The following is a 26240-nucleotide window of genomic DNA, read 5'->3' on the forward strand; positions in this document are numbered from 1 at the left end:
TTTCATAAGATTGATTTAAAAATATTGACATTCATTATTAATATGCAAGTATTTCTGTATGAAAATTTAATTATGTTATAAATATATTTAAATTTATATGCTATGAATTATATTTAATTATTTATTTATATTTATATTGTTTATACATTTTAGTATTAAATAAATATTTTTAAATATCTTGTTACTTATAAATGGTTATTGATTTATATTTAACCTTTACTCTGATTTATGGTACTATTTTTAAAGCATAGGAATACAATTTATTTATTTCATATTATGAAAATGTTTATATTATTGTTCATTACTTAGTAAAAAATTTCATCTAACCGAGAAAAGTGTTTCTGATCGTAGAATGAAAATATAATTTCTATGTATTTATTATTTCTTGATATTTTATGAACACTATGTTATCTATTTCAGTAATTTTAAGTTTATCATGAGGTATAATGTTATGATTATAGAATAATAGTTTGTAATAATATTGTTTGAACATTTTCCAACCAAAACGTAACATCTGTATTCAATTTTGAATAGATATCTACGATGGATTAACTACAATGATTATTAATTAGTTAACACTACTTATAGGTAATGAATAATGACTAAAATGTATCGTAATATTTTTTTCTCATTACATGTTTTAGTAATACAATTGTACGTAAAACGTCTGTCTAGCTAAAAATTAAATAAATCAGAATCATATTTTTGCTTATTAGTAGGTAGGTACGTCTAGGGATTGAAAATTCGGTACAGTCAGTTATAGGTACACAGACACTGATTATATAACTTGCTGAATTACCTAAATTCCCATGAAAACATTTTGGCTGAGGCATAGTTTTTAATGGATAATATCTTACACTATTTAAAGCCTAGTTTAGCGTAACTATTGATTAATATTTTCCTTCAGGTAGTCCCATAAGAAGTATGATTAATTTTAATCCACTACTGAACATTTTATTTATTCACCGATTCATTGAAATGGAAGATGGCCATTCACTCTAGAAAAAAAGTTGATTCTCATGGATCTGGTTCAATATTTCTTGGAAGAAAAATCATGTGGTTTTAATAGTTCAGTGAATTCAACTCTTCTCTAATCAAAATCTTTTATGGGTGGAATCATAAATCTTGATGTAAAATTCTGCTTTATGAGCAATTTCATGTTTCTGGGCATATTACGACGAGGTACTGAATCATGACACATATGAGATAAGATCTTATATACTATAAGATTGAAGTGCGACCGGTGGGCCTGCTGGGTAAAGTGCGGATGTCAAAGCCACGGTGTTCTCCGGATCAAACATGGTAACAATTGACAACAACACGACTCTACTGACACAATGAGACCCTTCCCAGGTTCTGAAACTCACTATACAGAACTAATCAATTTTTCGAAAACTATATTATATGTTTAACCACAACTTGCTTAACCAGGTTAAGCATGTAAAGGGTTTGAAATTACTTAAATACTTTAGGTACACATTAGATTCAACGAAAACCATTTTTTTTCTTTTGTAAAAAATATGTAGTCAAGGCCGTATCTGAGGGGGTCCAGGGGTCCGGACCCCCCCTGAAATTTTCAAAAATAGAAACATTTTAGCGGTGAATATAGTTTATTAACTATAAATTGTATTAAATAATAATGTTAGACTCCCTCCAAATTTTTTTTCCAGTACGGCCGTGTATGTAGTGATAAGTAATAACTGTGTACTATAGATAGGTATTTCCAATTGCAATAATTTACCTCTGTGGCACTGTCCATTATTGATTTCAAAATAATTTCGTTTGAGATGAAGATGAGGTAAGTGAAAATTTAACAGGGGGAAGCGAAAAACAATTTTCCAATGAACAAATCGAAAATGTATTGGATTTATCATGTTGCGTATTTTTATATATTTATTTATTTTTGTGTATTTTTAGAAGATTTCGACCTGCAGAATGATTACTCTGATCATCAATTTTTTTCTAATAGAATATAATTTATTCTATACATTTAATGTTGTTTAGTTGGTGCAGTTTAGTTAATCAGTAAGTAATTTTTTGAATTCTTAACAGTTTTCAAAATAATGGTGAAGCACTGGCGAAAGAGTACAAAAATGCAACTTATTCGGATTACCGGTTTTTGAAAAAAATCGACGGGGATGATAAATTGGAACCCAAATGACCTTTTATCGTTGAATTGGATTCCGAAAAAAGGGTAATAAGTAAATAAAATAGTCAGAAAATAACTGAATTTGTTTGTCATTTGATTTTATGGTCATTAAATTTTTTGCAAAATATCCATTATCTTCTATAGCAGTGTTTCGCAGAACCTAAAGGGTTCCGTGAGCTTGAGCAAAGGGTTCCGTGAGAAATTTGGGAAAATATAAATTAATTAGCAATATTTTGATATGAACATAGAACTCAATATAGAACTGGAATTGTCACATTTCCCGATGTGTGGTGCGTAGTTTGTAGCTTTTCGGCGTATACAAAGACTAAGAATAAGTTTCAAAATCAACTGAACGCGGCTCCGGACTTACGAATTCAACTTTCAGGAATAACTCCAAATATAAAAATAGTTATGAAAAGATTCCAATCTTCTCATTGAATCTATCTTAGAGATAATGAGAGATAAATATTAAATTTTAAGCATTGATATGTATGAGTACATTTATAATATTGTAATAGTAATAAACAAAGCCGTCTTGTTTTTTTTATATTAATGACACTCTTGTGACGGAAGTGTCCGGTTAGTGTCCCACTCATTTAAGTATACAAAACATATGTCTGTATTAATATTATAGAAAAAATATTGGGGCTCCACAAAACGTTCAATCTCCTGCTAAGGTTCCGTGAGTAAAAAAGTTGGGAAACACTGTTCCATAGGTCTTAGAAATGGCAAACCAAAAAAATATTTGAAAAATTACTTTTTCTGAGTTTATATTTTTGTATGAATGATTAAACCAAAAGCTTGCTTTTACTATCTCTTTCCTCCCTGGGCTCAATTTATCGTTTTTAAAAGGTTTAGACATTTTCGCGGACCCAATTTAACTAGACCCAAAATCGAAATTCTTTTTGTTGTAACTGAAAAAAAATCTTAACGACTTAAAATATTCTCTGAAAGCTTATATCACTGTTGATTATTCTCCTGAGATAAAATAATATAAAAATATTTTGATTTTTAAGATTATTTTCACATGCATTTTAACTAGGTGTTAGATATCCAATTTATCTAATGTAGCTCAAAATATTTTACTACCAGGAAAATATGTCCTCTTCAAATGTTCTATAATTCTAAAATTAAAATAAATTAATCCCACTCACAATATCTCATAAAATCTAAATAGTTTAGGAGAAAAAAATTAAATAAAAATATTAATAAAAAATATTATTGTGATGAAATGTATTATATATATTTCTTTTTGAGAACAATGAAACATTTCATAATATAAATTTATTATTTTTATGTTATAACTACTTGAAATATTTCATTCTTACAGTTATATATACCAAGTTATAGAAAATATTGAGTTTTCACTTTAAGATAATATTTTCTAGTTAGTTGAATTTTCAACATTTTTAAAACGATTGAATGATCCTTTTTTTTTATAAAAATTTAATTTTACAGTTATTGATTATCTAGGCTAAATATGTAATACAATTTTTACATATATTTCGGTATAGGTACATTTGTAAGCAGTAATATAGTATATATTTATTATAGAATGCAACATAATAATAATAATATTAATTTTTTTCAATTATAATATGACAATAAAAAAAATGTTAACTATTCGTATTTACATAAGTTGGTCACTTCCAATTTTCATGTGTGTGGAAGAGAGAATTCAATCGTATTTGTATTTGTATTTGTATTTGTATTCGTAATATATATTGATCGATATAAGAATTGTTCACTGTAAATAATTAAAAATTAAATTAAATTAAACAAATTAAAAATTAAAATATAATATACATATATATATACTAATTAACATGTGTCCGATAATGAATGTATATTAGTAGGGCATGTCGATTTTGGGTTTAGTAAACATATTTTAATGTTTTTTTTGTTTATATATTTTGACAATAAATATATTTAAATGATAAATGATAAAATATATGATTTACGTATTTAAACATCATTAGAGCATTTCAAATTTCACCGGCCGGTCGAACATTTTTTAAAATTATTACTATTTTTAATACTACCGAACGTTCGTTGGCAATTTAATTTAGTACGCCATCGCATGCAACGTTTTTTATAGTTGGTATAATATCGTGAACCTAATGTTATGTGTTATACGATTTGTTCAATCGAATGTTTGGATGATTTCGACTCAACGGGCATCCTACGTAGGCCATAGATTATTATTAAATAACACACGCACTGATTTTTCGGGAAATACGTTTTCCAACCGTTCGCGCAGATAATGAACCTTTCATTTTTCGTTTAGACGTGAATTGTCTTACGCGAAAACGAAGAAGTAATTGTTCGTCGTGCCCGATCAAGACGCGCGTGCAGGTACAAACTCGTACGGAAACACATACGGTGCACACTACCATGCTGTAGGTAGAAACGCGCGAGTACACACACACACACACACACTCTGTCGAAAAAAAAAGATGAGCGACCGACTGGCGGCCGCGGTGTACACATTTTGTGGAGCGGTCGGTTTCAGTTTTGGTCTTGGCGTTGCACGTGCCGGGCCTTATCACCGTCGACATGTCGGCCGATGGACACGTGCCTTGCGGTTCCCGAAAACACTAGCTTATTAATATTGTTCGTTGCACGCGACGACCAACATATTTGTCGTCGGTCGGTAATTTTTTCCTCGAAAGTTTCGACTTTTTTTTTACTCGTCGCATTCCTTTTTGGAAAACCGTCAATGGAACAGTAGTACCGCGACAACACGAAAAGTTATGGCGTCGCGAAATTCTGCGAACTTTTGGTGAGTATTGTTATACGTAAATATTCACGTGGACATAGGCGAACGGGTACAATTCGTTCGAAAAATACGTTTTTCGCGTGCATGTAAATTGTACCAGGTTTAGAGGAGGAATGAGCGAGTGATATTTTTACGGTCCATTTTTCAAAACGGTTATCTAATAATAAATGCAAACAAAAAACGTTTTATTTTTACAATTTAATTCTTCTACGTGTAACTAATAAATTAATAGATTATTTCAAATTGTCGTATGTTTAACCATCATAATCAATTCTATTATTTAATGTTATATAACAAAATACCTATGCTATTTTTTTTTTTGACTCCATTGTATTTTAATAAATTGTAATACATTTTCTTCATTCTCGAATCCTATTAGTATTGAATTTAGACAGAAAATAAGTGGATTGAATCACATTATAATATTTGGTTTTACTATTCTGTGAATTTCGATTTATTTCTTTTGGTTATTATACAGATTTAAGTACCGGGTTTTTGTTGTAAAATATTGCTCATCACTTTTACTTTATTATTTTTTAAAATATAAAAACTCGGAAAAAAAATATTACCTTAATATTTTGTTTATATTTTGTTTATACGAGTATACTTGAATAGTCTATTGAATTTTTTAATCGTTATTTTATTAATAATATCGTACATATTCGATATACTTACAGTACATAAGGGTTACCAGTCATAAAATACATTTCATTTTTCTGTTAATAATAACGTTTAGAATAATATTTTCAGTGTGCTGTGTTACTGTTTCGTGTTAATCGTCTTAAATTGAATGGATGGCTATCGCTGACGTATCGTAATATTTATTTTTTAAACCAGTACCGAAATGTTGATTTGTTATGTGTAACGGGAAATTGGCATGTATCGGGTGGATTATTCACAAAATAATTATAATAATTATATTTCGCAAATTTCATCGAAATGACTTGCTATAGTCATTATTATAATACTGGTTGTAAATGTAAAGGATAACGGTTATTTTTATTATGTACTCTTTAAAAAAAAATCTAATTGACATTGTTTCTTTTAAAAATTGTTTATTTATTTGTCTGTTTAAAACTATTTACTAAAAACAATACAAAAACTAATTTAAATTAGCCGTTTAACTGTTTAAAGGGTTGTATTATATTATATGCGTAAATACATGATATAGATGTGAATATTTGTTTACATTGGGGTAGGGAGAAAGTTCCAAGCCATGTTATAGATATTTTGTTATAGATAATGTAGTGAATTCGACTGAAACGATAGCATGTATACTGTTTAGTAAAATATATTGAATATTATAGTGAAAATATAGTGCAATTTCACGGTCAAATGGAATTCGAAAAAATGCTGTTAAAACATAGTGTTTTAACAGTTAATCATTGGTGTTCCTTGTTCAGTGTGTTAATTAGAATTAAAAAACAATAATAGCACGGTTATTTACGTACTTAGTGGTGTGAACAGTGATCTAATTGCACATGGTATTTTTTTATATGTATTCACACTCTCGCATACGCACATATATACACACACATTATACGCAGTTGTGTGTACCTACGTTTGCTTAGCACCCAAACGGATTTCCGCAAAACACGCCCAGTGGTTTATGCTATAGTGGAAATGAAATTCGAATTTATTGCACACCCATTTTTATTATTTAAATAAACAGTACATCAGTATATAGTTGGGTTCTTTGTCTTTTATAATAACGAACAATATAAAAAAAAAATTTACCCTCGAGCCAAATAGTTTGTTGTATAAACAATAACTAAGCCCCGCAATGGTTGCAGCTAAGTGTAAGGTATACAATTTTTGGGGTTTATTGATTTCACATCGTACACGATTGTTACCGAAAGATATTTTTTTGTTACAATGATTTAACGGCTTTGTATCTAATGTTATTTTACTCTCGTGACAGTAGGAAGACCCTAAACTATTTGAATGTAACAATTAATGATTCCCTCAAAAACGCATGCTGTTTAGTTCAGTTCAGCCTCTATTTTTGTTTGATGAAAATATTCTAAACTAAGATTTTGTACAGTTGAATTTTATTTAACATTATATTGTTAAAAAGAAGATCTTTTGTGAAGTAGGTAATATTTTTTTATGCGGATAAATGGTCGGGATCTTATAATGTATTATAGAAGGGTCTTACAAAATTCATAAGCCTCAGAATAATATTATATTCTATATTCTATATATTATTAAAACATTTTTTCACCTACAGATTGTGATTGAGCAAAAATACGTTAAAACCTTCAAGTCTCGTTCAACTCTTTTAGGATTTGTAATAAAAAAACTAAATTCTGATTTTTGAATGCAACACGTAAGCAAATAAAAATATAACTGTATTATTTATTTAATATAACCATTTTAAAATGCATTCCATTGTCCATATTATTACACTCGTAACAAGATTTAATCACATTGGGCTTCTAACGAAGGAGAGTTTCAAAATTATTGTACAGTAGAGTGTAGACAATTTTTGTCGGACACTACATACATAACTACGCTAACATCATTAGAAGTTTTATCGCCTCATGTAATATAATTATTATTTCAACAATGGAAAATTACATTATATCAGATAAGGAAGTTAAAATTATCGGAGGAAATAATTGCATCTAGTAAAATAAAAAAGATACCTGTGCCTTTGTTGGCTTAAGTTTCTGCACTGCATATTCTTAATTTTATTAACTTTTCAATAACAAAATAAACCAGTAAAAACTTATGTATGGTTTTATAATACTTTTGTAGTCAAATCATACTTTTGAATCAATCGTTTTGCAAGTATTCTTATTCAAATAACGATTAGGTTCGTGTAAACATAGCTATTGTGATAGTTTATAAAGTTAAATGCGATTTAAATTACCATGTTTCACGTTTATCAAGGTTTATTTAATTAATTTTGATTTAAATATTACCATACAAAAACCGACAAATATATAAATTTATAAATTTACTTATTTTTATGACAAGATGGGAAAATTAATATTCATTTATTTTTTTACTATACAAGTACGAAACAATAATTGATGAACATTTTGATTAATTCTCAAGGAGCGTATAAAATATATATACTACTTTTTGAATAATTTATGTTTTCGATTTTAAAATACATTTAGATTAAAAATTAAAAATATACTTTAGAAAAAAGTAGGCACATATAAATATACTTTATTCAGAATCCATACATAAATACTTGGATACTCATAGTTTAATTTCTGATTTGTTCTAAGTTTTTAGATATGTATTAAATAAAGAAAGTCAATAAACCAATCATTATTATATAAGTTTTAGGATTACATATTTTATCAGTATTTACAAATTAAATTTTATCACCGTTTGGATTATTTCGAGAAATTTGGATGTTTTCGCTAAAAAATTCAATTAGGTTTTCATTATTTGTGCCCACAATTCGATTTTATTTTCAACTGCCTCGAGAGTATAGTAAATAAACATTTACAATAAAACTTAAAAGCCAATTACCGAACCATTTATATTTAACTTATAAAATTTCATTGTGTTTGTTATACATTTTTGAACATACCTGAGAATGATGCAATTTTTTTTTATCCTTAGGTGATTATTGACCCATTTTCAAAATACTAGTGGTTTATGAATCCGTCTGATTTGACTTAAAAACTATTAAATATTCATGTTAATTGAATAAAACGTGTTATACAAATACTGCTAAAACTGCTATACATATGTAATATATGTGTATTATTAACATTTTTGATTTAAATAATATTATTTTTTAATTAGGTGTATTATACTTCGTGTACACTGTAAATATTTTACTAGACAATTATTTAAAATTGCTATTTTAATTATACTTTATCATTTTTCTACAAGTTATAACTCTCGATATTAAAGTTATGGATTATGGTTGATCAAAAACGTTTATTTAATTTATAATCACATAAACTTATAATACCTACAACATTTGTGATTTTATAAATATAAATTAAGTCCGTTTAAGTAATTTTTAAATTGTTCTTATATTTATAAAAATGTGTTGGCCTTTACAACTCAATATAGTTCATTTGCATAACATAGTATCAACGTTTTGAGTTTTTACTACTTTCTGATCACTATTGTGTTTATGTTTTTTTTTATTTACAATCTAGAATCAATATCATAATTTTTGTTTTCTTTTTTCACAATATTATTATTATATTATGAGTTTTAAGGCGTTGTGTTGTAAGGATTCTTGTATTGTTGATGTGCGAACTACATTAATAGTCTTATGTAATATTGGCACTCATCACGTTTTCATTGATGTTTTCGTGTAGATCTTTATGCGATACAAAAAATACAACCGAACATAATAAAACTAATTACTACAAATTGCCTGTTATTAGAATCAAAAACCTAAAACATATACTTAATGTGTTTGTACCAAGTTACAAAATTTAAAACATCTAGTTATAATAAAGAGCTTCATAAAATGTGAACATTATTTGCCCGTAAGGATTTTATAGAAATTCGAAGGATTTTAGATATATGCAGAAACATAAAGATATAGAATGTAAATATAGTTTTATAATCAAATATTTCAAAATTTATTGCCATTTAATTAATTGCTATTGTTAATAATTTTCTTTCTTTGTTGACAATTTTGTTTTAAATAATAAAAAAATATTTTATTTATAGATATTTTAAAACTTAAAATATTTTCATATCAATTAATTTATGTGATACTTGAATAATATATAAGATTATTAGAAAAATATATATGTAATAAATATTGAAGAAGATAAATGTGTGTAAAAATGTAATAAAGTAATTAAGTAATAAATAAAAAATTGGAAATTATATTTATGTATCTACATAAATATTTAAAACCGAATTAAAAATATTTATCAACGGGTTATTGAGTCAAGGGCTACAATGAAATTCTAAATTTAGATGGTCTTACCATAATGTACACAATAAACTATTTATACATATCATATTTTGAGTAATTTTGTAGCATTTCCTTAACCAAACATATTTGAGAGACCGGATATTGTTAAAATAAAATTTATCGTAAGTATTTTACTTAACTCACACAATTATTAAATACATAATTATTTTAATTATTGGCCATTATAAAGGCCATTATAAAAAAAGGCCTTTGCGAAAAATTTGATAAAGTTTGATTATGGTTGTATGTTATATTACAATATTATAATTAATTAACAACATTTAATTTTTATTTTAAACTATAGTTAATATTGTCAAGAAAAATTACAGATTAATAAAATTACATATAAACATCACTTTGGAAAATTAAAATATTTAATGGGATATAAAAATGTTTTTTATGCGTCACGTTTTTGATTAATAATAACAGTACATTGTTATAAGTGTTATTATAATATGATCTTATTATTTGAAATTCAAATTATACTTTAGCAGCTAACATACTTAATATACTTGCGTTACCTACTTCATATAATATTAAATTTAGACAAATTGTAGTCTAAGCGCCACTTATTGACTCCAGGTAATGATATGGTTTTTATGACATAAACGGATTTATCAAATTTAAAACGTGTAATTTCCGAAAATCATAGTCATCATATCCCACGCATTATTGAAACGTTTTCTTATATTATTGAAATTAATCCTATTTATTATGAGTAGATAAATTATGAGAAACTATATGTGGTACGTAATTAAACTTAAATGTTTTAACTATTTATTTGTGATGTAAAATGTATTTTTGTTACATCTTTGAAATTAATTCATGTAATTAATGTTAAATAAATTGTTAATTTTCGCCTTAAACATTAATATTTTTTTATTTAATTATTTTTAATACAAATTTTTTTTAATTTTTAAAAGTTGTACCAAGCCTTTATTGGATTTCATTAGGTATACATTTTTTTCAAACATATGATTTTCATGAACAGTTTACATTGTGTACATTTTACTGGAAAAAATTACATTTTTTTTAAATTGTATAGAACTAAATTACTTACCGAAGACCAACCCACAACTATACAAGTTATTGGTAGCATATCTAATATAACAAATGTAATTTCTAGTTTTTAAATAATGTATATAAGCTTATAAATAAAATACTATAATTTAAATCTGAATGTTACTAATGTCTTCAATAATAAATATTGTTTTGAGTTTTAGTTATTATATGCAATGTTTGACAGGACTAGATTGTTAATAACTGGACAAGTAGCGGTTTGGAATAATATTTGAAATATATAAGCAATAACCTGGAGTATGTGGGCGTCGGTTTAGAACGAGACGCCTTCGATTCTAATAAAATTAATATCATATACATTTTTTTTGAAATGCCAATGGCCAAAATAAGAAAATATAAATAGTGCAATTGAAAATTTTTTACTCTGCGTGAGAATCAACAATTGTAATCATTTCAGCACAACAATGTCGGTAACAGTGGGCGTTTTCACGGTTTCTATATTCTTCTCCTTCCATCATATTTTTATTAACCATGACTTGTGTTACACTCAAATACCCTAATGAGATGCACACTCACATTGTAATAAACTGTCTAAACAAATTACTTTATGATCATTTTGTGTAATTACAGTAAATATTGACAAATTGAAATAGCTTAAAAATACTGATACAAAAACTTGCATAAATAAAAAAGAACATCGCTCATGAATTTCATTGTTGATGAATACATTAAGTTTTTTTTTTTGTAGACCCAAATGATATATTATATTATATTTATGCAGAATATAATTATATCCGTTAATTTTACTTAAATATTTAATTTTAGTTATGCCGTTTTTAAAAAATTCATCATTTTATTTATTTTTCCTCGAAAAATTATATTATTTGTGGTTAATCAATACTTTATTATAAATTAAAATATTTAATATTTACATAAGTTTTTTAGAGATGTTTATGGTTTTCATAAGTCTTTATTATTTTAAATTATCCTTATTACACTTAGAGTGATTTTTAATTAATCATTATTTTATTATTTTGCAGGTTATTTATAATATTGTTAATCTCGATTGAAGCCCATAACTCAAGAGTAGCTAGTCTTGAAAGATACCCAACGCAATCAGGATTAATTGCCGTAAGTAATTACTTATCATCTGTTAAAAAAAACATTTATTTATATGTTTAACAAGTAAATTAATTAATCAGTTAAATTAAAATGATACGGAGAGACTTATATTTATCTTTCTATAATCTAGTCATGTAGAAATAATATTATCCTATTATTGTGTTGTAGGAAATAATTAATATTCTTTTGATGATTAAATGTTCGTGGTCTAAACATAATTTTGTTTATTAAATAAATTAAGATGATTTAAAATATTATTTTTTTTTCTCAATTGTATAGCAATGTAAACCCATGCACGAAATAATATATAGAAAAAATTATGTTATTCTAAACTGTTGTTACATTCATTATTCAAATAAAATAACATTTTTGAATCTTCATTTATATAATAATAGTCATATATTTTAAAAGTATAATACATACGGAGATGATAAAAAATAATCATTTAAAATAATTATTACTTCATGTAATTCTTACGTATTATTTTTTGTACATAGTCAGTATAGAAATATAATTTTTTATGGTACGATTGCTGTGGTTTTACAGTTTTATGATATTACGGAACATCATATGTAGGTACATTGTACGTGTTTCAATACACAAAACAATCAAACCAGAGGGAGGCGTTTTTGAAGGTTTTGATATTGTATATGAAATTACATGCTTACGATTTTTTTCTCGTATATGGTTTCATCAATAATACATATAGTAAATAACCAAAAAATAATTAACCACCCAACGGGTGTGTAATGTTGAATGAGAAAATAAATGCTTATGCAATGTTTACCAATGGAACGAGGCACAACGTGAGCCAATGGATTGTCAAGCTAGTGATAACTTCTTCTTGGAATTAAAACTGCTCATTAGAAAGTCATTGCACTTGAAACATCTTCTGTCCGCTGAAGATAAATAAGTAATTGAAGTAAATAATAGACTTTAACTATAAAGAGGCTAACCTTGAACGTTGTACAAAGTTTTATTTATAATCATTAATATTTGTTGGGGTGATTTTTGGTTATTTCAACAGATACATATAAGTTTTAAAAACAAAAATAATTTTTATTTTTTACCATTTAATATATTTATATTTATTTAAAATTAAATATTAACTATTTTTTTAAATTGTAATGTATTGGTATTGAAAATTAGTATGTAAATATATTAAATAAATTTACATGCGCTCTTCATGCCATGTTTATATTTTCAATACACCTTGAAGAGCACATTATCTAGGTAAAACTAAATATTTTTTACGTATTGATAATTCTTTTGAAATATAGAGGGCAAAAAATTATATTTTTAATTCATTATTTTATTGTTCATATAACTTTTAAAAATTTAAGTAATTCGATAATTCGGAATTTGAATATTTTGTTTACTTATATGGCTCTGAAAATAGTACATTAATTATGGTCTTTATTCATGTATAAAATGTTTTATCATTTAAATTACAACTTACAATTCTTAATAATTCAAAAATTGAAATGCAATTCAATATTTACTCGTAGTTGTTTTTTACTTGAAAAAGGCTAACATTTAATGAATTTAAACTATCATTATAACTTATTTATATTAACTATGATGAACACATTTAACTTAACAACTGAAATGGTTGGAAGTACTTCTATAATGTGTGTTATCTGAAGTGTCTTTTCTGAAAATAAAAAAATAAATAAAGGTAAATATTCAATCTGTAACATATTTTTTAAATTTTTTTATGGGTGATGAGAACAGTATTTCATCCCCTCAAATTAAATTAAAACACTGAAAAACTTATACTTATTGAGTGTTTACCATTCACTCAAAATATATAGAAACTATAAATTATACTTAATAATCGAATTTTTGATAATGATTTTAAGTTACAATATATTTTTCAATGATAATGTGTTTACAAGTTCGTCAAACAAATTTTTTTGAAGCAACATTTAATTAAAATATATATGCATGTTTGATTGATGTACCATTTTGTCATAACTGTAATGAACGGTACGTCGTTTTATTTTGATTATTCGAAATATTTCATTTCTAAATAATATTCGCATTGTAGAATATCAGAATCATAGTCAAACAGCTTTTGAAATGTGGTTCTGTTCGATTGATCAAACTCGTAAACATTGGGTTTTCATTTTCAATAGCAACAGCTAAAATAATTCTGTTGGATACATTATTTGGGTATTACTGCTTAACTTTCAAATAGCGCGTATTATGCAAATTAATCAACGTGGCTACTTGTTTTTGTTTTTTTTTTTAGTTTATGTATTTAAATTCAATCTGTTACGGAATTTTTTTTTTTGCATTTTATTAGTTTCGTAAACGATTAATGTTTCAAACAGTAGTGCAGCTAATCGCGATAAACACGCAACTGCTATGATCAGGTGTCATGAATCATTCGTTGCGGTTTAACTCCGCGTGTATGCATCCGATCGCGTACACACAGCAGTAATAATTTATGACGTGGTGACTCCACATGGGAACTTAATATTATAATAACGTTACAAAAAGATATAATAAAAATAATAATTTCACGCACTCGTCATCACGTATTTAAGGAAGATGAAAATGTGTACAAAAAGATTGGAAACAAATAGTATACTTACATGAACGCACATATCATTATTATAATATACAAATATACAAACACGATTTGTTTACGTTTGTCGGAGTCGTCTCAATGATTTATGCCGCAGTGGAAAGCTAATTTAACCGTCGTCAGTTCGGTCGGTTGCGTGAGGATCGGTTACAGGTTTTGCGCTGCAGGCGTATATGTTTTTTTTTTTTAAATTTCTTCATTATCGTCAGTGATTAAGATGCTTAGCACGTGGGTGCTCGCCGATTAACGATGTGCTTTTTTGATAACGCGCGCTTTAGCTTAGTCGAAATTTCAAATGTTTTGTTGTGCGAAGAAACTGCATCATCCTTGGAGGTCGACGATATCATTCGGACAACAGTTCACTATACGTTGGATGAACACGTGCTGTGGGAGTCACCGCTGGCAATCATTCATCAAAATATTATTTTAGTACATTTTAACTGGGTTTATCACATAGAAATCAGATTTATTCATTCAGAATATAAAAAATGAATAACATTATATTAAAGGACTGTTTTTTTTTTACGGATTAATAAAATAAATGTATTTAATTTGTATACAAACAGTAATATCATGTTGACAATGATCAAAATTATAGGTTTAGAAAGGTGCTCGATGATTTACAAATACTGTGGAGATTGGAGGAAATTTTCGTCGTTATAAAATCCTATGTGGGTTATCATGGGAGGTATTAACTTAAATTTAAACAGTTTAGAATGAAATCATATTTTTCTTTTTCCATCCAAGTATAGTATTTAGCATATGCAGACATAGCAGGTTGTACCAATTCATATTCAAATCTAATTACTTCCATTACATGATTATAGTATGACATTATTATATGTATTTTATAAAAAATGTAAGGGTCTTATTTTTTACGGATTTCTATTAACTTTTACTTAGTTTTACATTTTCAATATTTCATGTCAGTATTTTTCAAAAACTTACGATTTACGATGATTCCTGTGAAAGAAATTAATTCAAATATTATATTACGATATTCCGATAATAATAATAAATGTATGACTTTTTTTTCATTTAAATTACAATATTTATATATTATTAATTTATTTTTATTTTCTAAATTCATCTACAAAAATGGTCTTGTATAAAAATAAAAATTTGGATAGATGTGTATATATTGTGTTAACATTTTATTGTTTAAGAAAAAAAGTGCAGCACATTAATATCGATGCAAAATAATTTGTTATGAATAGATCGATTGGATTTTTCATTTTATTTTTTAAAATTCTTATAGAATAAAGTAATTAGTAGATAGATATAAAATTCGTGTGAAATATCCATAGTAAATGGTTCTAATTACTCTAATTTTAAGGTGTTGAGTCTTTTAATTCCCGTATAAAAGGTTTAAAAATCAAGGATGAGTTTAAAATCAAAACATAAAATGTCATTTTAAATTTTTAGTTTTGATTCATTATACATAGACGATGAAAAAAGTTTAACAGTAATTCACACATTTGTAGAATCTATACAGTTATTTATAAAAGTATAGTTTTAAGTTAAGTAGTTTAGTAGTAGGTATTCGTGGCCAAACGGAATTTGGTTTATTATTATAGAGTAATAGAGTTCAAATGATCTGACTCGTCGAGATGGTCGTATATCGAGAGCATATTACTCTGTTATTTGGGCGGAATAATTTCGTATTAAAAGGTTGGACCGGATCCAATGTTGTTTTTTGTTCCTATTATATTTTGTCAATCCAGTGAGCCATGACTGGTAGTTTGTCAATGTTGACAGGTTCGCTTATGACTCCATTTATAACGGAGCATTTTTTCTTTTTAATTTATCAAATTTCACTTCACCGGCGACATATCTATTTTCGATACAATTAAAAAAAAAACGCACTTCGTGTGTGCACGAAGGGAGTGTCATAGTTGTTATTGACGTCGTAATAATGTATGCAATTTTTTTTCATTCTTAGACCAGCTTAAAATTTCAAAAAATAATGCAATCATTTTCATATGCTTATTAATTCTTATAATATTTAAAGATGTCTATTTTATCAAAACCAACGTGGTATAAAATGTATGATTTTATTTTAATACGTATAGACTTTTGAAATAAGTAAACAAATTAAACTTCAAAATTATAATTTGTTGACATTTTTAGTTAACAATGCACATCGACATGTAACCTGATTCTATTAATATACGTATGCAAATTATTATTTAAATTTTTTACATTTAAATCTGCATAAAAGATACTGTCATTTGATATTAACTATGTACTTAGTATTTTATTCTGATAGAGGATGTATAACTTATAACTCATTTCTATTTGCATTTTATTTTAATTTTATAAATAAGAAATCATTGATTTGGATTAATATGCACTTTTGCTTAAAATAAATTTTAAAAAGTATGTGTAAATACTTAATACTTAAAATCAATTTGATTTGGTAATTTGTAACATGTAGCTTCAATAAAATATAGAAAAAAATGTTTAAATGTTTAAAAACGAATGTTTCTATGAAAGTACTGAATTCATTTAAAACTAAATTTAAATTAAAAATGTATCATTTGTAAATTTTATACGATTGTAGGATTAAACAATACACTGTTCTTATTTTTAGTAGTTAGTTGTTAATTTTTTGCTTTATTTTAGGATCACCCACTTGGATTATGGATTTATAATATAATTTATTATTGTAGCCAATAATATCATAGCATGCTCATTTGTGTTCGGTATATAGTAATTAATATATAATATTTCGTACTATCTAGTGTAATATATGTATGTGCCGTGTGTATTAGTGTATCTGTATTAATTTAAATGCATCCGTATTTGCTAAATACTTATCTAAATCTAAATAATGGTACTTCATATTATTAATATGTGTTGATTTATGTATAATATAGTACACATTAATCTTTAACAAATAACTATTAACTATAATGATAATAATATTTGTAAATTGTTAAAAAAAAATGTTACCGAAACAATTCAATGGAGAGTGTACTGTTATGTCTATTTATGATTAAAAGTAAATCATTGGTATTTCACTTAGAAATTTAGAAATCTTAGTATTAAGTTCATATTATAAATATTTAATACTAATTAGGAACGAATAATTACATAAAAATGTTTTATTTAAGGTAATAAATTTAAAATTTAATTTGATATCTCAAAATTCAAATGATATATTACTATTTTGCTGTGATGAAGTTTCATTTAAAATTAGATAAATCAATATGTAATTATCTAGTGGCGCCAGTAATTTGAGAAAGTATAAGTTAAAAACTATCAAACTGACGTTTAAAAATAAAACGGATTATACAGTTGTACGCTTCCTCCCACCATTAGATTTTGTCATTTAATTCATTGTTTTATTCGATCATTGGCGTCCACGTCCATTGTTCTCCAATTTTGGTACTCGAAAAGAAGCATCCCAATTGTGTATTATAAGTTTTCGATATTTCATATATCATTTGCGAGATTCATGTACAGGAAGTGTTCAGAATGTTAAGTGCAATGTCGCGTTGTTGATCGTTGACCCGTAACTGACTCCACCTGATGATACATACACTCGGGCGCACACGACATGCACTCTTTAATGTGCCTTTTCAGTCTCTTGTCTAAACTGTTTTAAATATACACGTGTTTACACAAGTTGTTTTTTACGTCTTTAATTGTTTTATTCCTGCGTGGTTTAAACAGCCACGATTATATTTCATGGACTAGAATAGAGAGGTAGAAATTATTTTTGTGAGGGTTGCACATTGTTTATAAATGTATATATACAAAAATCTTAAACTTTAATTGGATGAATATGCGTAAATATTATAATATTTTTATTTTATTTTCGTCAAAATCATAAAGTTCAATTTGCTAATAAATCGATTAGTTGTTAGAGTTTTATTCCTATAGATTTTATATAAATTAACGAATTCATAATGGTAATTTAAGAATTTTGACAAATTAATAGAACTAAATATTAAAGAAAAGAAACAGGAAAATTCAATGATTTGAAAAAGAATTTCTTTCCTCCCTCGTATAATCGCAATTAGTCTTAAATGTTTTAAAAATAAATAAAGTATGAAATAGGATTTTTGTGTTTGTTGTACATACAGTGATGTTCATAGGGGTGATCCGTCAAAATATCTTTGCTAAAAATATCTCCATTTAAAATATCACAATTTAGAAAGTGAAAAATTTAAAAAATATATTTTTTATCAAAAAGATAGTAGGTACCTACACATCGAAGAGATATTCCATCTTTTTCGTATTTGAGAATTCTCGAGCATAAACATGAATTATATTTTGTGTTTTATTATTTTGTAATTTATTTATTTCATATATATATATATATGTATATATATAAAAAAATAAATAAATAAAAAAAAAAAGCAATCAAGGTGTTTTTCTTGGACATAATTTTCCAGAATGTATTTCGACGTGAATATTACGATAGAAATATTTTGTTTTAGAGTCGTTTTTAGGCGCCCTTCGTCGCAATTTACGTTGGTCGTTAGAGAACAGAGCGGTGGACAGTATAGTCGGTTGTTTTGTCCGTGCGCATTAATAAACATTAACGCCTACACTCGGTACTCATTGTTCACATGTATTATGTCATTATGCGTGTATGTGATTTCATGTTCGAAAGATCTATAGGTTGGTACCTGCAGACAATCTGAACAAATCAATATGGGTTAGTCATGCGTGTATGCTTAGGAGCCATTGAGCAAGAAAAGAAAAAAATCACATTTTCCCATTATACTAATTAAAATAAGAACCATCTTATACTAACTTATATTATACTAACCATCTTATATTAACCTATCTTATTGAGGCTCAAATCAAAATAATAAATCAATCGTTTACCATACTTATTGCGTATTTGGTTTATAATTTAATTGATTTTTGAATGATTTAAATTAAGAAAGACGACGAATCTATCGGAGGACTATACCACTGTACGCAACACATGTGTATATATAAACAACAGAAAATTATTAGAAGCACATTTTAGGTCTCTCTTATTTGATTTTAAAAATGTATAAATTATTATCGATGGCATTAAATTGTTGTAGTTATATTTACAATATATTAGAAAAACGTAATTTATTGGTCGGGTGAGATGCAGAAATTAGTGTATCATTGCTTTTGAAAAAATAACTGTTGAGCAAAAGAAATCTAGTAGATAGTTTAGGTATTCTAAGATGGTTGATATTGTAGTTATTAAAATAATTTGTCAAGCCAAAGTTTTGTTTGATTAAATTAAAAATGAAGATTCTTTTAAATAATTTTTAATGATTTTTTTTTCTTCATATGATTGTAGTGTATTTTTATAAAATTAACTTAAAATAGTAATATTGATAATATAGATGTTTTTATACAAAAGGTTGATTTCACCACAGTACATTTTAATATTTTATTTCTAAATGTAAAATATTTTGGAGTAGAAAAATAAGTAATATAAGTAATAAAAAAGGTAAAATTAGATGAAATGTAGGTAAAAAAAAAAATCACATTTTGAAAAACTTTTTTGAGAGTTTTTATTTTTTATTTTAAGTTCGAAATTTTTCCATTTTAAATCTTTTTGGTTTCATTATTTTTTGTTATTATTAAGAATAGAAAAATAAATACCACTAATGATGTATGTTTTTTTTAATAATTTTGAATTTAAATTATTAGAATAATAAAACCGTAAGTATAAATGACATTTTATTAAATCGAATATAATTGTAAGAAAAAAACGTGGATGTTTTAATTATTTTAAAGTCAATACAAATTATCAATACAGAAGATTAAAATGTTTTTGAGGAGAGTACACTGTAGAGTGTAGAACTATAAGCCACCAAATAATATTTTCATATGTTCAGTATGACAATGATAATGTAAATCACGATGAACTGACATAATAATCACAAAATATAAAGATGTAGTACGCACATAATACGTTAGTTAATAATTTTCAATATTTATTTGATCGAACTCGTTATTCATTTATAAATATATATGTATTATATTATTTCGCCTTTTTTTTATATTATAAAAAAGTATACTACTTATTTATGATCATTGAGGGAATTAAGGGCTTTTACATTTATTTTAATTCTAGTAAAAAAAGTTTAGTTGACTATTATGGTCAACATAAATTATAATTGTGTTGAAACTGAAAACTTAATTATAAAGTTATTATTGTATACCTAATTATTTAAATAAAACAAATAATTTTTTTCTCCTACATAAATTTGAATTAATTTTATCTCATGCAAATATTTAATAAGTTAATAATTGAATTAATTGATAGTTGAAAATTGAAAATTGATTGATGTTTTATATTGAATTTGTTATTTACCAATAATGTATTTTGTATTATTTTTGTTTTCAGATTTATGGTAATGATAATGCCAGTGATATTCATTTTTCATGGAAATTAAATGAAACGATATTTTGGGGAGAATGGTCTCCATGGTCATCTTGGACTCCTTGTTCTACATCATGTGGTTTAGGTATCACCAAACAAACAAGACAATGCATACGAAAATCAACTAATGTTAAAAGGTAACTCATTAAGAAAAATCATCTTAAATACTTTTTTTGTTATATATTTATAACATTAAACTGAAAACTGTATTTCTGTGTATTTTTATTTATTATTAATTTATAGTTAATTTTAATAAAAAAAACTATAAATATTTGTTCATATTTTTGTAGAGTGTAGTGTTTTGTATGATAAAAAAAATATATGCATTTATGTTATTGGGTGATTTTGATTCATACTCTATGGTGCTATGACTTGAATGGGTTATAATATTATTATGAGCATAATAATAATTTTATGCTTAATTACAAATTTTCGATTTTCATTAACCATTTATAAAAGAAATTCATATTATTGATAAGGTTTTAGTTGACATTTGTCTTAAAAGTTAGATTTCGGTTTGATATTCTGTATTATTATATGTGTATGAATAAATATAGAAGTCACAAATGATACTTGAATTCAATTTTTGAAGCCATATAGATTAATTGTGTATGTTAAATTTGAGTTAAAATTGCGTTATTAAGCATTTATAAACGGATGTTAAGGCAACGCTGCATTTTAAATTTTGTAGAATTATATATATAAATATGAAATTTGCGGTATCGTTTATGTTTATGAATGGTTATGAAAATCTACACGATTTCGCAAATTTTGAGGAATCGTTCTTCACCGAAATTATATACCTTGTGATGAATTTTTATTTCGAAACCGGTTGTACTTTACAAATATAATAATACTAACCTTTTATTTATAAACTATTTGTTCATTTATTTATTAATTTACAAATATTAACCATATAATGGTTTTTAATTTTAATTGAACTTTTTATTTTATTATTGAATATTTAATATTTTTTTGACAATAAATCCAATAATAGTAATTCCTACGTATTTGATTATTTATTGGTTTGGGTTGGTTTTTTAGTATAAGTACAAATAAAATTATAGTAATTGTATGTCAGCCAAGCATTAGTATGATTATTAATATATTTTTCCAATATAAAGGTATATAAAATAAATACACAGACTATTAAATGTCGTGTACTCATTTTATTTTTTTATGTTAACATTTTTTCTGGCACTTTGTATAGCAGTCATATTCTAAAACAAGACTATCCACCTCCCTAATTGATCGTTTAGGTGCTGTGGTCGGAGATGAAAAAAAATAATAAACCATTTGCCTGGAACCTAACATTACTGTCATTAATACACGCGTATATCACGACACGTGATACACCCTATACGCTGGGTAATACTTTTAAATCCATCTTATTGTTTTTTTCCCTTCGTTCTATTTTCGTTTAGTATAACCATACGATTTTATGTTTTAATACTGCCACTTAAAAAAGTGGTCCTACATCCGATCGACCGGCGTTATCCGAGTAATGACCTCCCGAAAATCGCTCGGTGATATTGATGTTGGGGAGAAAAAACACTCCTTAGAAAATTAGTTTTACAAGTTTGGACTCGATAACAAAAATGTTTTAATAATATGTAATGGTTAAGCAAAAATAAAAAAAACTTTTCTAAATATTTGTTTGTTCATTCGTTGTAAAAGCTCAAGAAGGCTAAGTTTTTTTGACTTCTTGTCTCAGTGTCAATTCGTTAATGCATTCGGTTATAATATTATAAAATACTTTTGAAAATGAAATAGGTCTTGTCCATCAAGTATTCAGGCGCTATATCGTAAGATATATTTTTATTTAAATAAAATCCAAAACCGAATTGCATTAAATATTTTTTTTCTTGATGTATGCAGAAATATTTTCATGCGCAATTTAGAAAATATAACTTGGAATGATTTAGAACATATTAGATTTAGTAATATCACTTTTAATTTGTTTATTTCCTTATTTTCTAAATTATAACTAATTTTATTGATCTAATTAATTTAATTTAATTCAATAAACATTAAACAATGTTTATTCTATTTTTGTAAAGATTTTATTTAATTTTACATTTTCTGTTTACTCTAATTTTCCTTTAATAATTTTGAATTTATTATGCTTTAGTTTAAATTATTATACTATAGTAATATATTTTACGTTTGAAAATAAAATATAAGGGTAATGTTTGTAATTTATGTTGTTTTTAAACGATTATGGATGTGAGGAAAAAGGCAAAATATTAATAGTGTATCGTAAAAGAAAAATGAAATACGAGTATACCAATAAAATGTAATTGTTTCTTTATTTATGATTTTATCGTAATAAAAAGTAAAACTTCATTGTAGGAAATGTCAATCATATTTTATTAAATACTAAAAATGTAGTTTAATATTTTAATGTTACAAATGTATACACTTTTAGCGTTGAGTTTTCAATATTGAAACAAAAATAAAATAATGTATATAGAATTTGTGTGTTTATCAATTTTGTAATCCATTAATTATAAAATTGGTATATTAATATAGTATTATTCTAATATTTATCGAGGTTGCCTACCTTGCAGGAATGTTTTTTACAAAAGACAACGTCTGAAACGAGTGTCCAATGTGAACACCGAATGTCGAGGACCAACAGATGAAACCAGATATCACGTTTGTAATAAACAGGTAAGTTGAAAGTGGTCGATCGTAAAAAAAATGTATATCTAAGTTCTTATCTCTCTTATTAAATTAATAACTGGGTGTCCTGGACGACGCGCGTACGAAGTTAGAACTCTCCTATGTACGGTTGATTATAATTATTTAAGAGGCGAAAAAAAATGCGAGTAATATATTTACAAATAATTATACGGTAACAATACAATGGGGTAATATTGACTTTCAATAAATATCTCGATAACCTTTACAATCACCACCAGCTTGTTACCGTATCGATAAAGTGTTTGTCTCGTAATAAACACGTTCAACGTATCCAAACGGGCATCACAATAAATCAAAATATTTTCGTGTATTTATATTGACCTGAGGTGAAACAGTAGGAGGGCTTTAATCACTGGAAAAAAATGAGCTTAGGATATTGGTCAGGATGACTGGTCATTGTTGTAGTTGGATGCTCTATTCGTGTGCGGTACAAGTACACGTACAACACAGCTAGGGTGCTAAAACATCTTCAGATCATAAGTCGACACTAAGGTTATTGTTACGGAGGAGATAATTATGATTTCAGGGAATTTTACATACATGTCATTAGATTTGTCTTATCAAAATTTACTAAGAATGTTAAACTATATTTTTTTTGTGAGTAAATTAGAATAAAATATGGATTTTTATTGTCAAAAATTTGTATGTAGTATAAAATTAAATTTATTACTATCCCCCCTCAAAAGAAAAAATAAATAAATAAATAAATAAAAGGTCAGATTAGAATCTGACCCATTTTCAACTATTGATATGAAAAAAACAAAAAATGAAGGTGTAATGGTTAATAGCAAAAAAATAGTTAAAGAGAAATAAAAGGGTTTAAGACTTGACATTTAGAATTCGGAAGTTAAGTATTAAAACGGAGGTATTATATATTTGTACAATATATTATTATATTTTTCTGCTATAATACATAATTGAATACATTTATTACAGTTCATATACAAGCCAAATCATAGATGTATAATAAAATATATGTTCCTTGTATGAGTCACGTTTTTGAGCAATAAATGATATGTTTTTTTGTAGCACCTGCGTTAAAAACTCAGTTTCTGACCATTGTTATAAATAGGTTTCGTGACACTGTCATGAATAAACACGATTGTATTATTTTCCCTTATAAATACCTAAAACTTCTTTAAAAGAACGCAATGAACATTTAAAGGCACAGCTTTCTTAAAAAAAAAAAAAACACATAACTATAATCTTTGATGTATACCTCGATATTAGTTAAAATTGTAACCATATCTATACTGTGTCCATTTCAACCAAACAACTGTTCATCATGTGTAATACAATGTCATTCATCAGTCCTGTATAGTCGACGGAAATTTTATTTGTAAACGTGACCCTCTCCGTGTATGACACACGCCAATCTTTATTACGCTCGAACATGGTAAATTCAATAATACGTATTAATAAAAAGCCGTCTTGTGTGAAATTGAAAAATCCAAACACAACCTAGCCGGTGTGGAATGCCGACAAAAACGATCCCGACAATGGCGTGCATACTTAACTGGGTTGTCATTTTGAACAGACATTTATTGAAGGACGAGTGCACTAGGAATGTGTGCACTATAGTCCTCGGAGGACAATACAGTTTACAATTAGGTTGTTTTGAATATGCAATTAATTGAGAGTATTTTAGTTTGCTTGAAAACGTTTTGTTTATCTCAAATGTACAACAAATTTCTTAAAACAATAATGTATGTGGATCAGTGACAATTACTATAAATCGATCTGATGTTTTATTGGTGGTTTATTATTTTACAAGTTCCTTTTGTTTTTAATTTCAACCACTATTTTTGTAGTTCTTTTTTTTTTTTTTTTTTTGAATGAATATTTTTTCTGTATTTAACACTCAAATTGAAAACCCTCATTATTCAACAGTAATTTTTTTTCAGGTGTGCCAGAATAATACTGACTTTCGTGAAATTCAATGTTCGTCGTTTAACGACAAGTTATTTAATGGTCAAAAGTACACGTGGTCAGCATATTATCATGGTGAGTATTCTTTACATTTTTTAGTTTTCGTTCAACATGTATTGTTATTATTTATTATTAGATTAATAAGAAAAATAAACAAAATATGTAAAACAAATTAACTAGCTGATTTTTTTAACTTTAATGGGTATTAGATGACCTTAAATATTTTAAATTTTTTTTAATCTGTGGTGATTAATTATTTAAATATGAAAATACATTAAGATTTGATTATAAAATATAGTGCAGCTCATAAAAAATTATAATAATTTACGAAGATCAAGCTTTCTATCCTTTTTAATGATTCCTATAGATAAATTAAATATATTTCTATAAAGGAAAGACATTCAAATTTTTTCAATCATTTTTGAGTATTTAATTATATTTATATACAAATTATTTATGATATCAATGATTTTGTAGTCATTAACTTATAAGAAATAACTTATAATTGTAAGCTTTAAAAATATTTATTTGTTTATATTTTATCGAATTATTGAACTGTACTACGTACAATTAAGCAATATTTTATAGCCGTTTATTTTTATCGTTTAACATAATATGAAAGTTATATTGTATAAC

The 26240-nt window shown here is 26.0% G+C and overlaps 1 protein-coding gene across 2 annotated transcripts in view; it reads left to right on the forward strand.

Annotated features, from left to right (window-relative positions):
- Positions 1–4651: 4651 nt before the first annotated feature.
- Positions 4652–26240, forward strand: part of LOC112687288 (thrombospondin type-1 domain-containing protein 4) — a 56286-nt gene continuing 34697 nt past the window's right edge. Inside the window, exons 1-5 of one of the 2 annotated variants that reach the window (XM_025559916.1) lie at positions 4652–4931; positions 11904–11994; positions 20934–21106; positions 23540–23642; positions 25580–25679. In XM_025559916.1, the coding sequence (XP_025415701.1) occupies positions 4903–4931; positions 11904–11994; positions 20934–21106; positions 23540–23642; positions 25580–25679 (496 nt within the window). In that variant the 5' untranslated portion in view covers positions 4652–4902. The remainder of the gene's footprint in view (positions 4932–11903; positions 11995–20933; positions 21107–23539; positions 23643–25579; positions 25680–26240) is intronic. The other variant, XM_025559915.1, reaches the window with a different exon arrangement.

The sequence above is a fragment of the Sipha flava genome, unplaced genomic scaffold (genome assembly GCF_003268045.1).
Source record: "Sipha flava isolate LNK unplaced genomic scaffold, YSA_version1 339_pilon_pilon, whole genome shotgun sequence".
In the NCBI taxonomy this organism is placed as follows: Eukaryota; Metazoa; Arthropoda; class Insecta; order Hemiptera; family Aphididae; genus Sipha; species Sipha flava.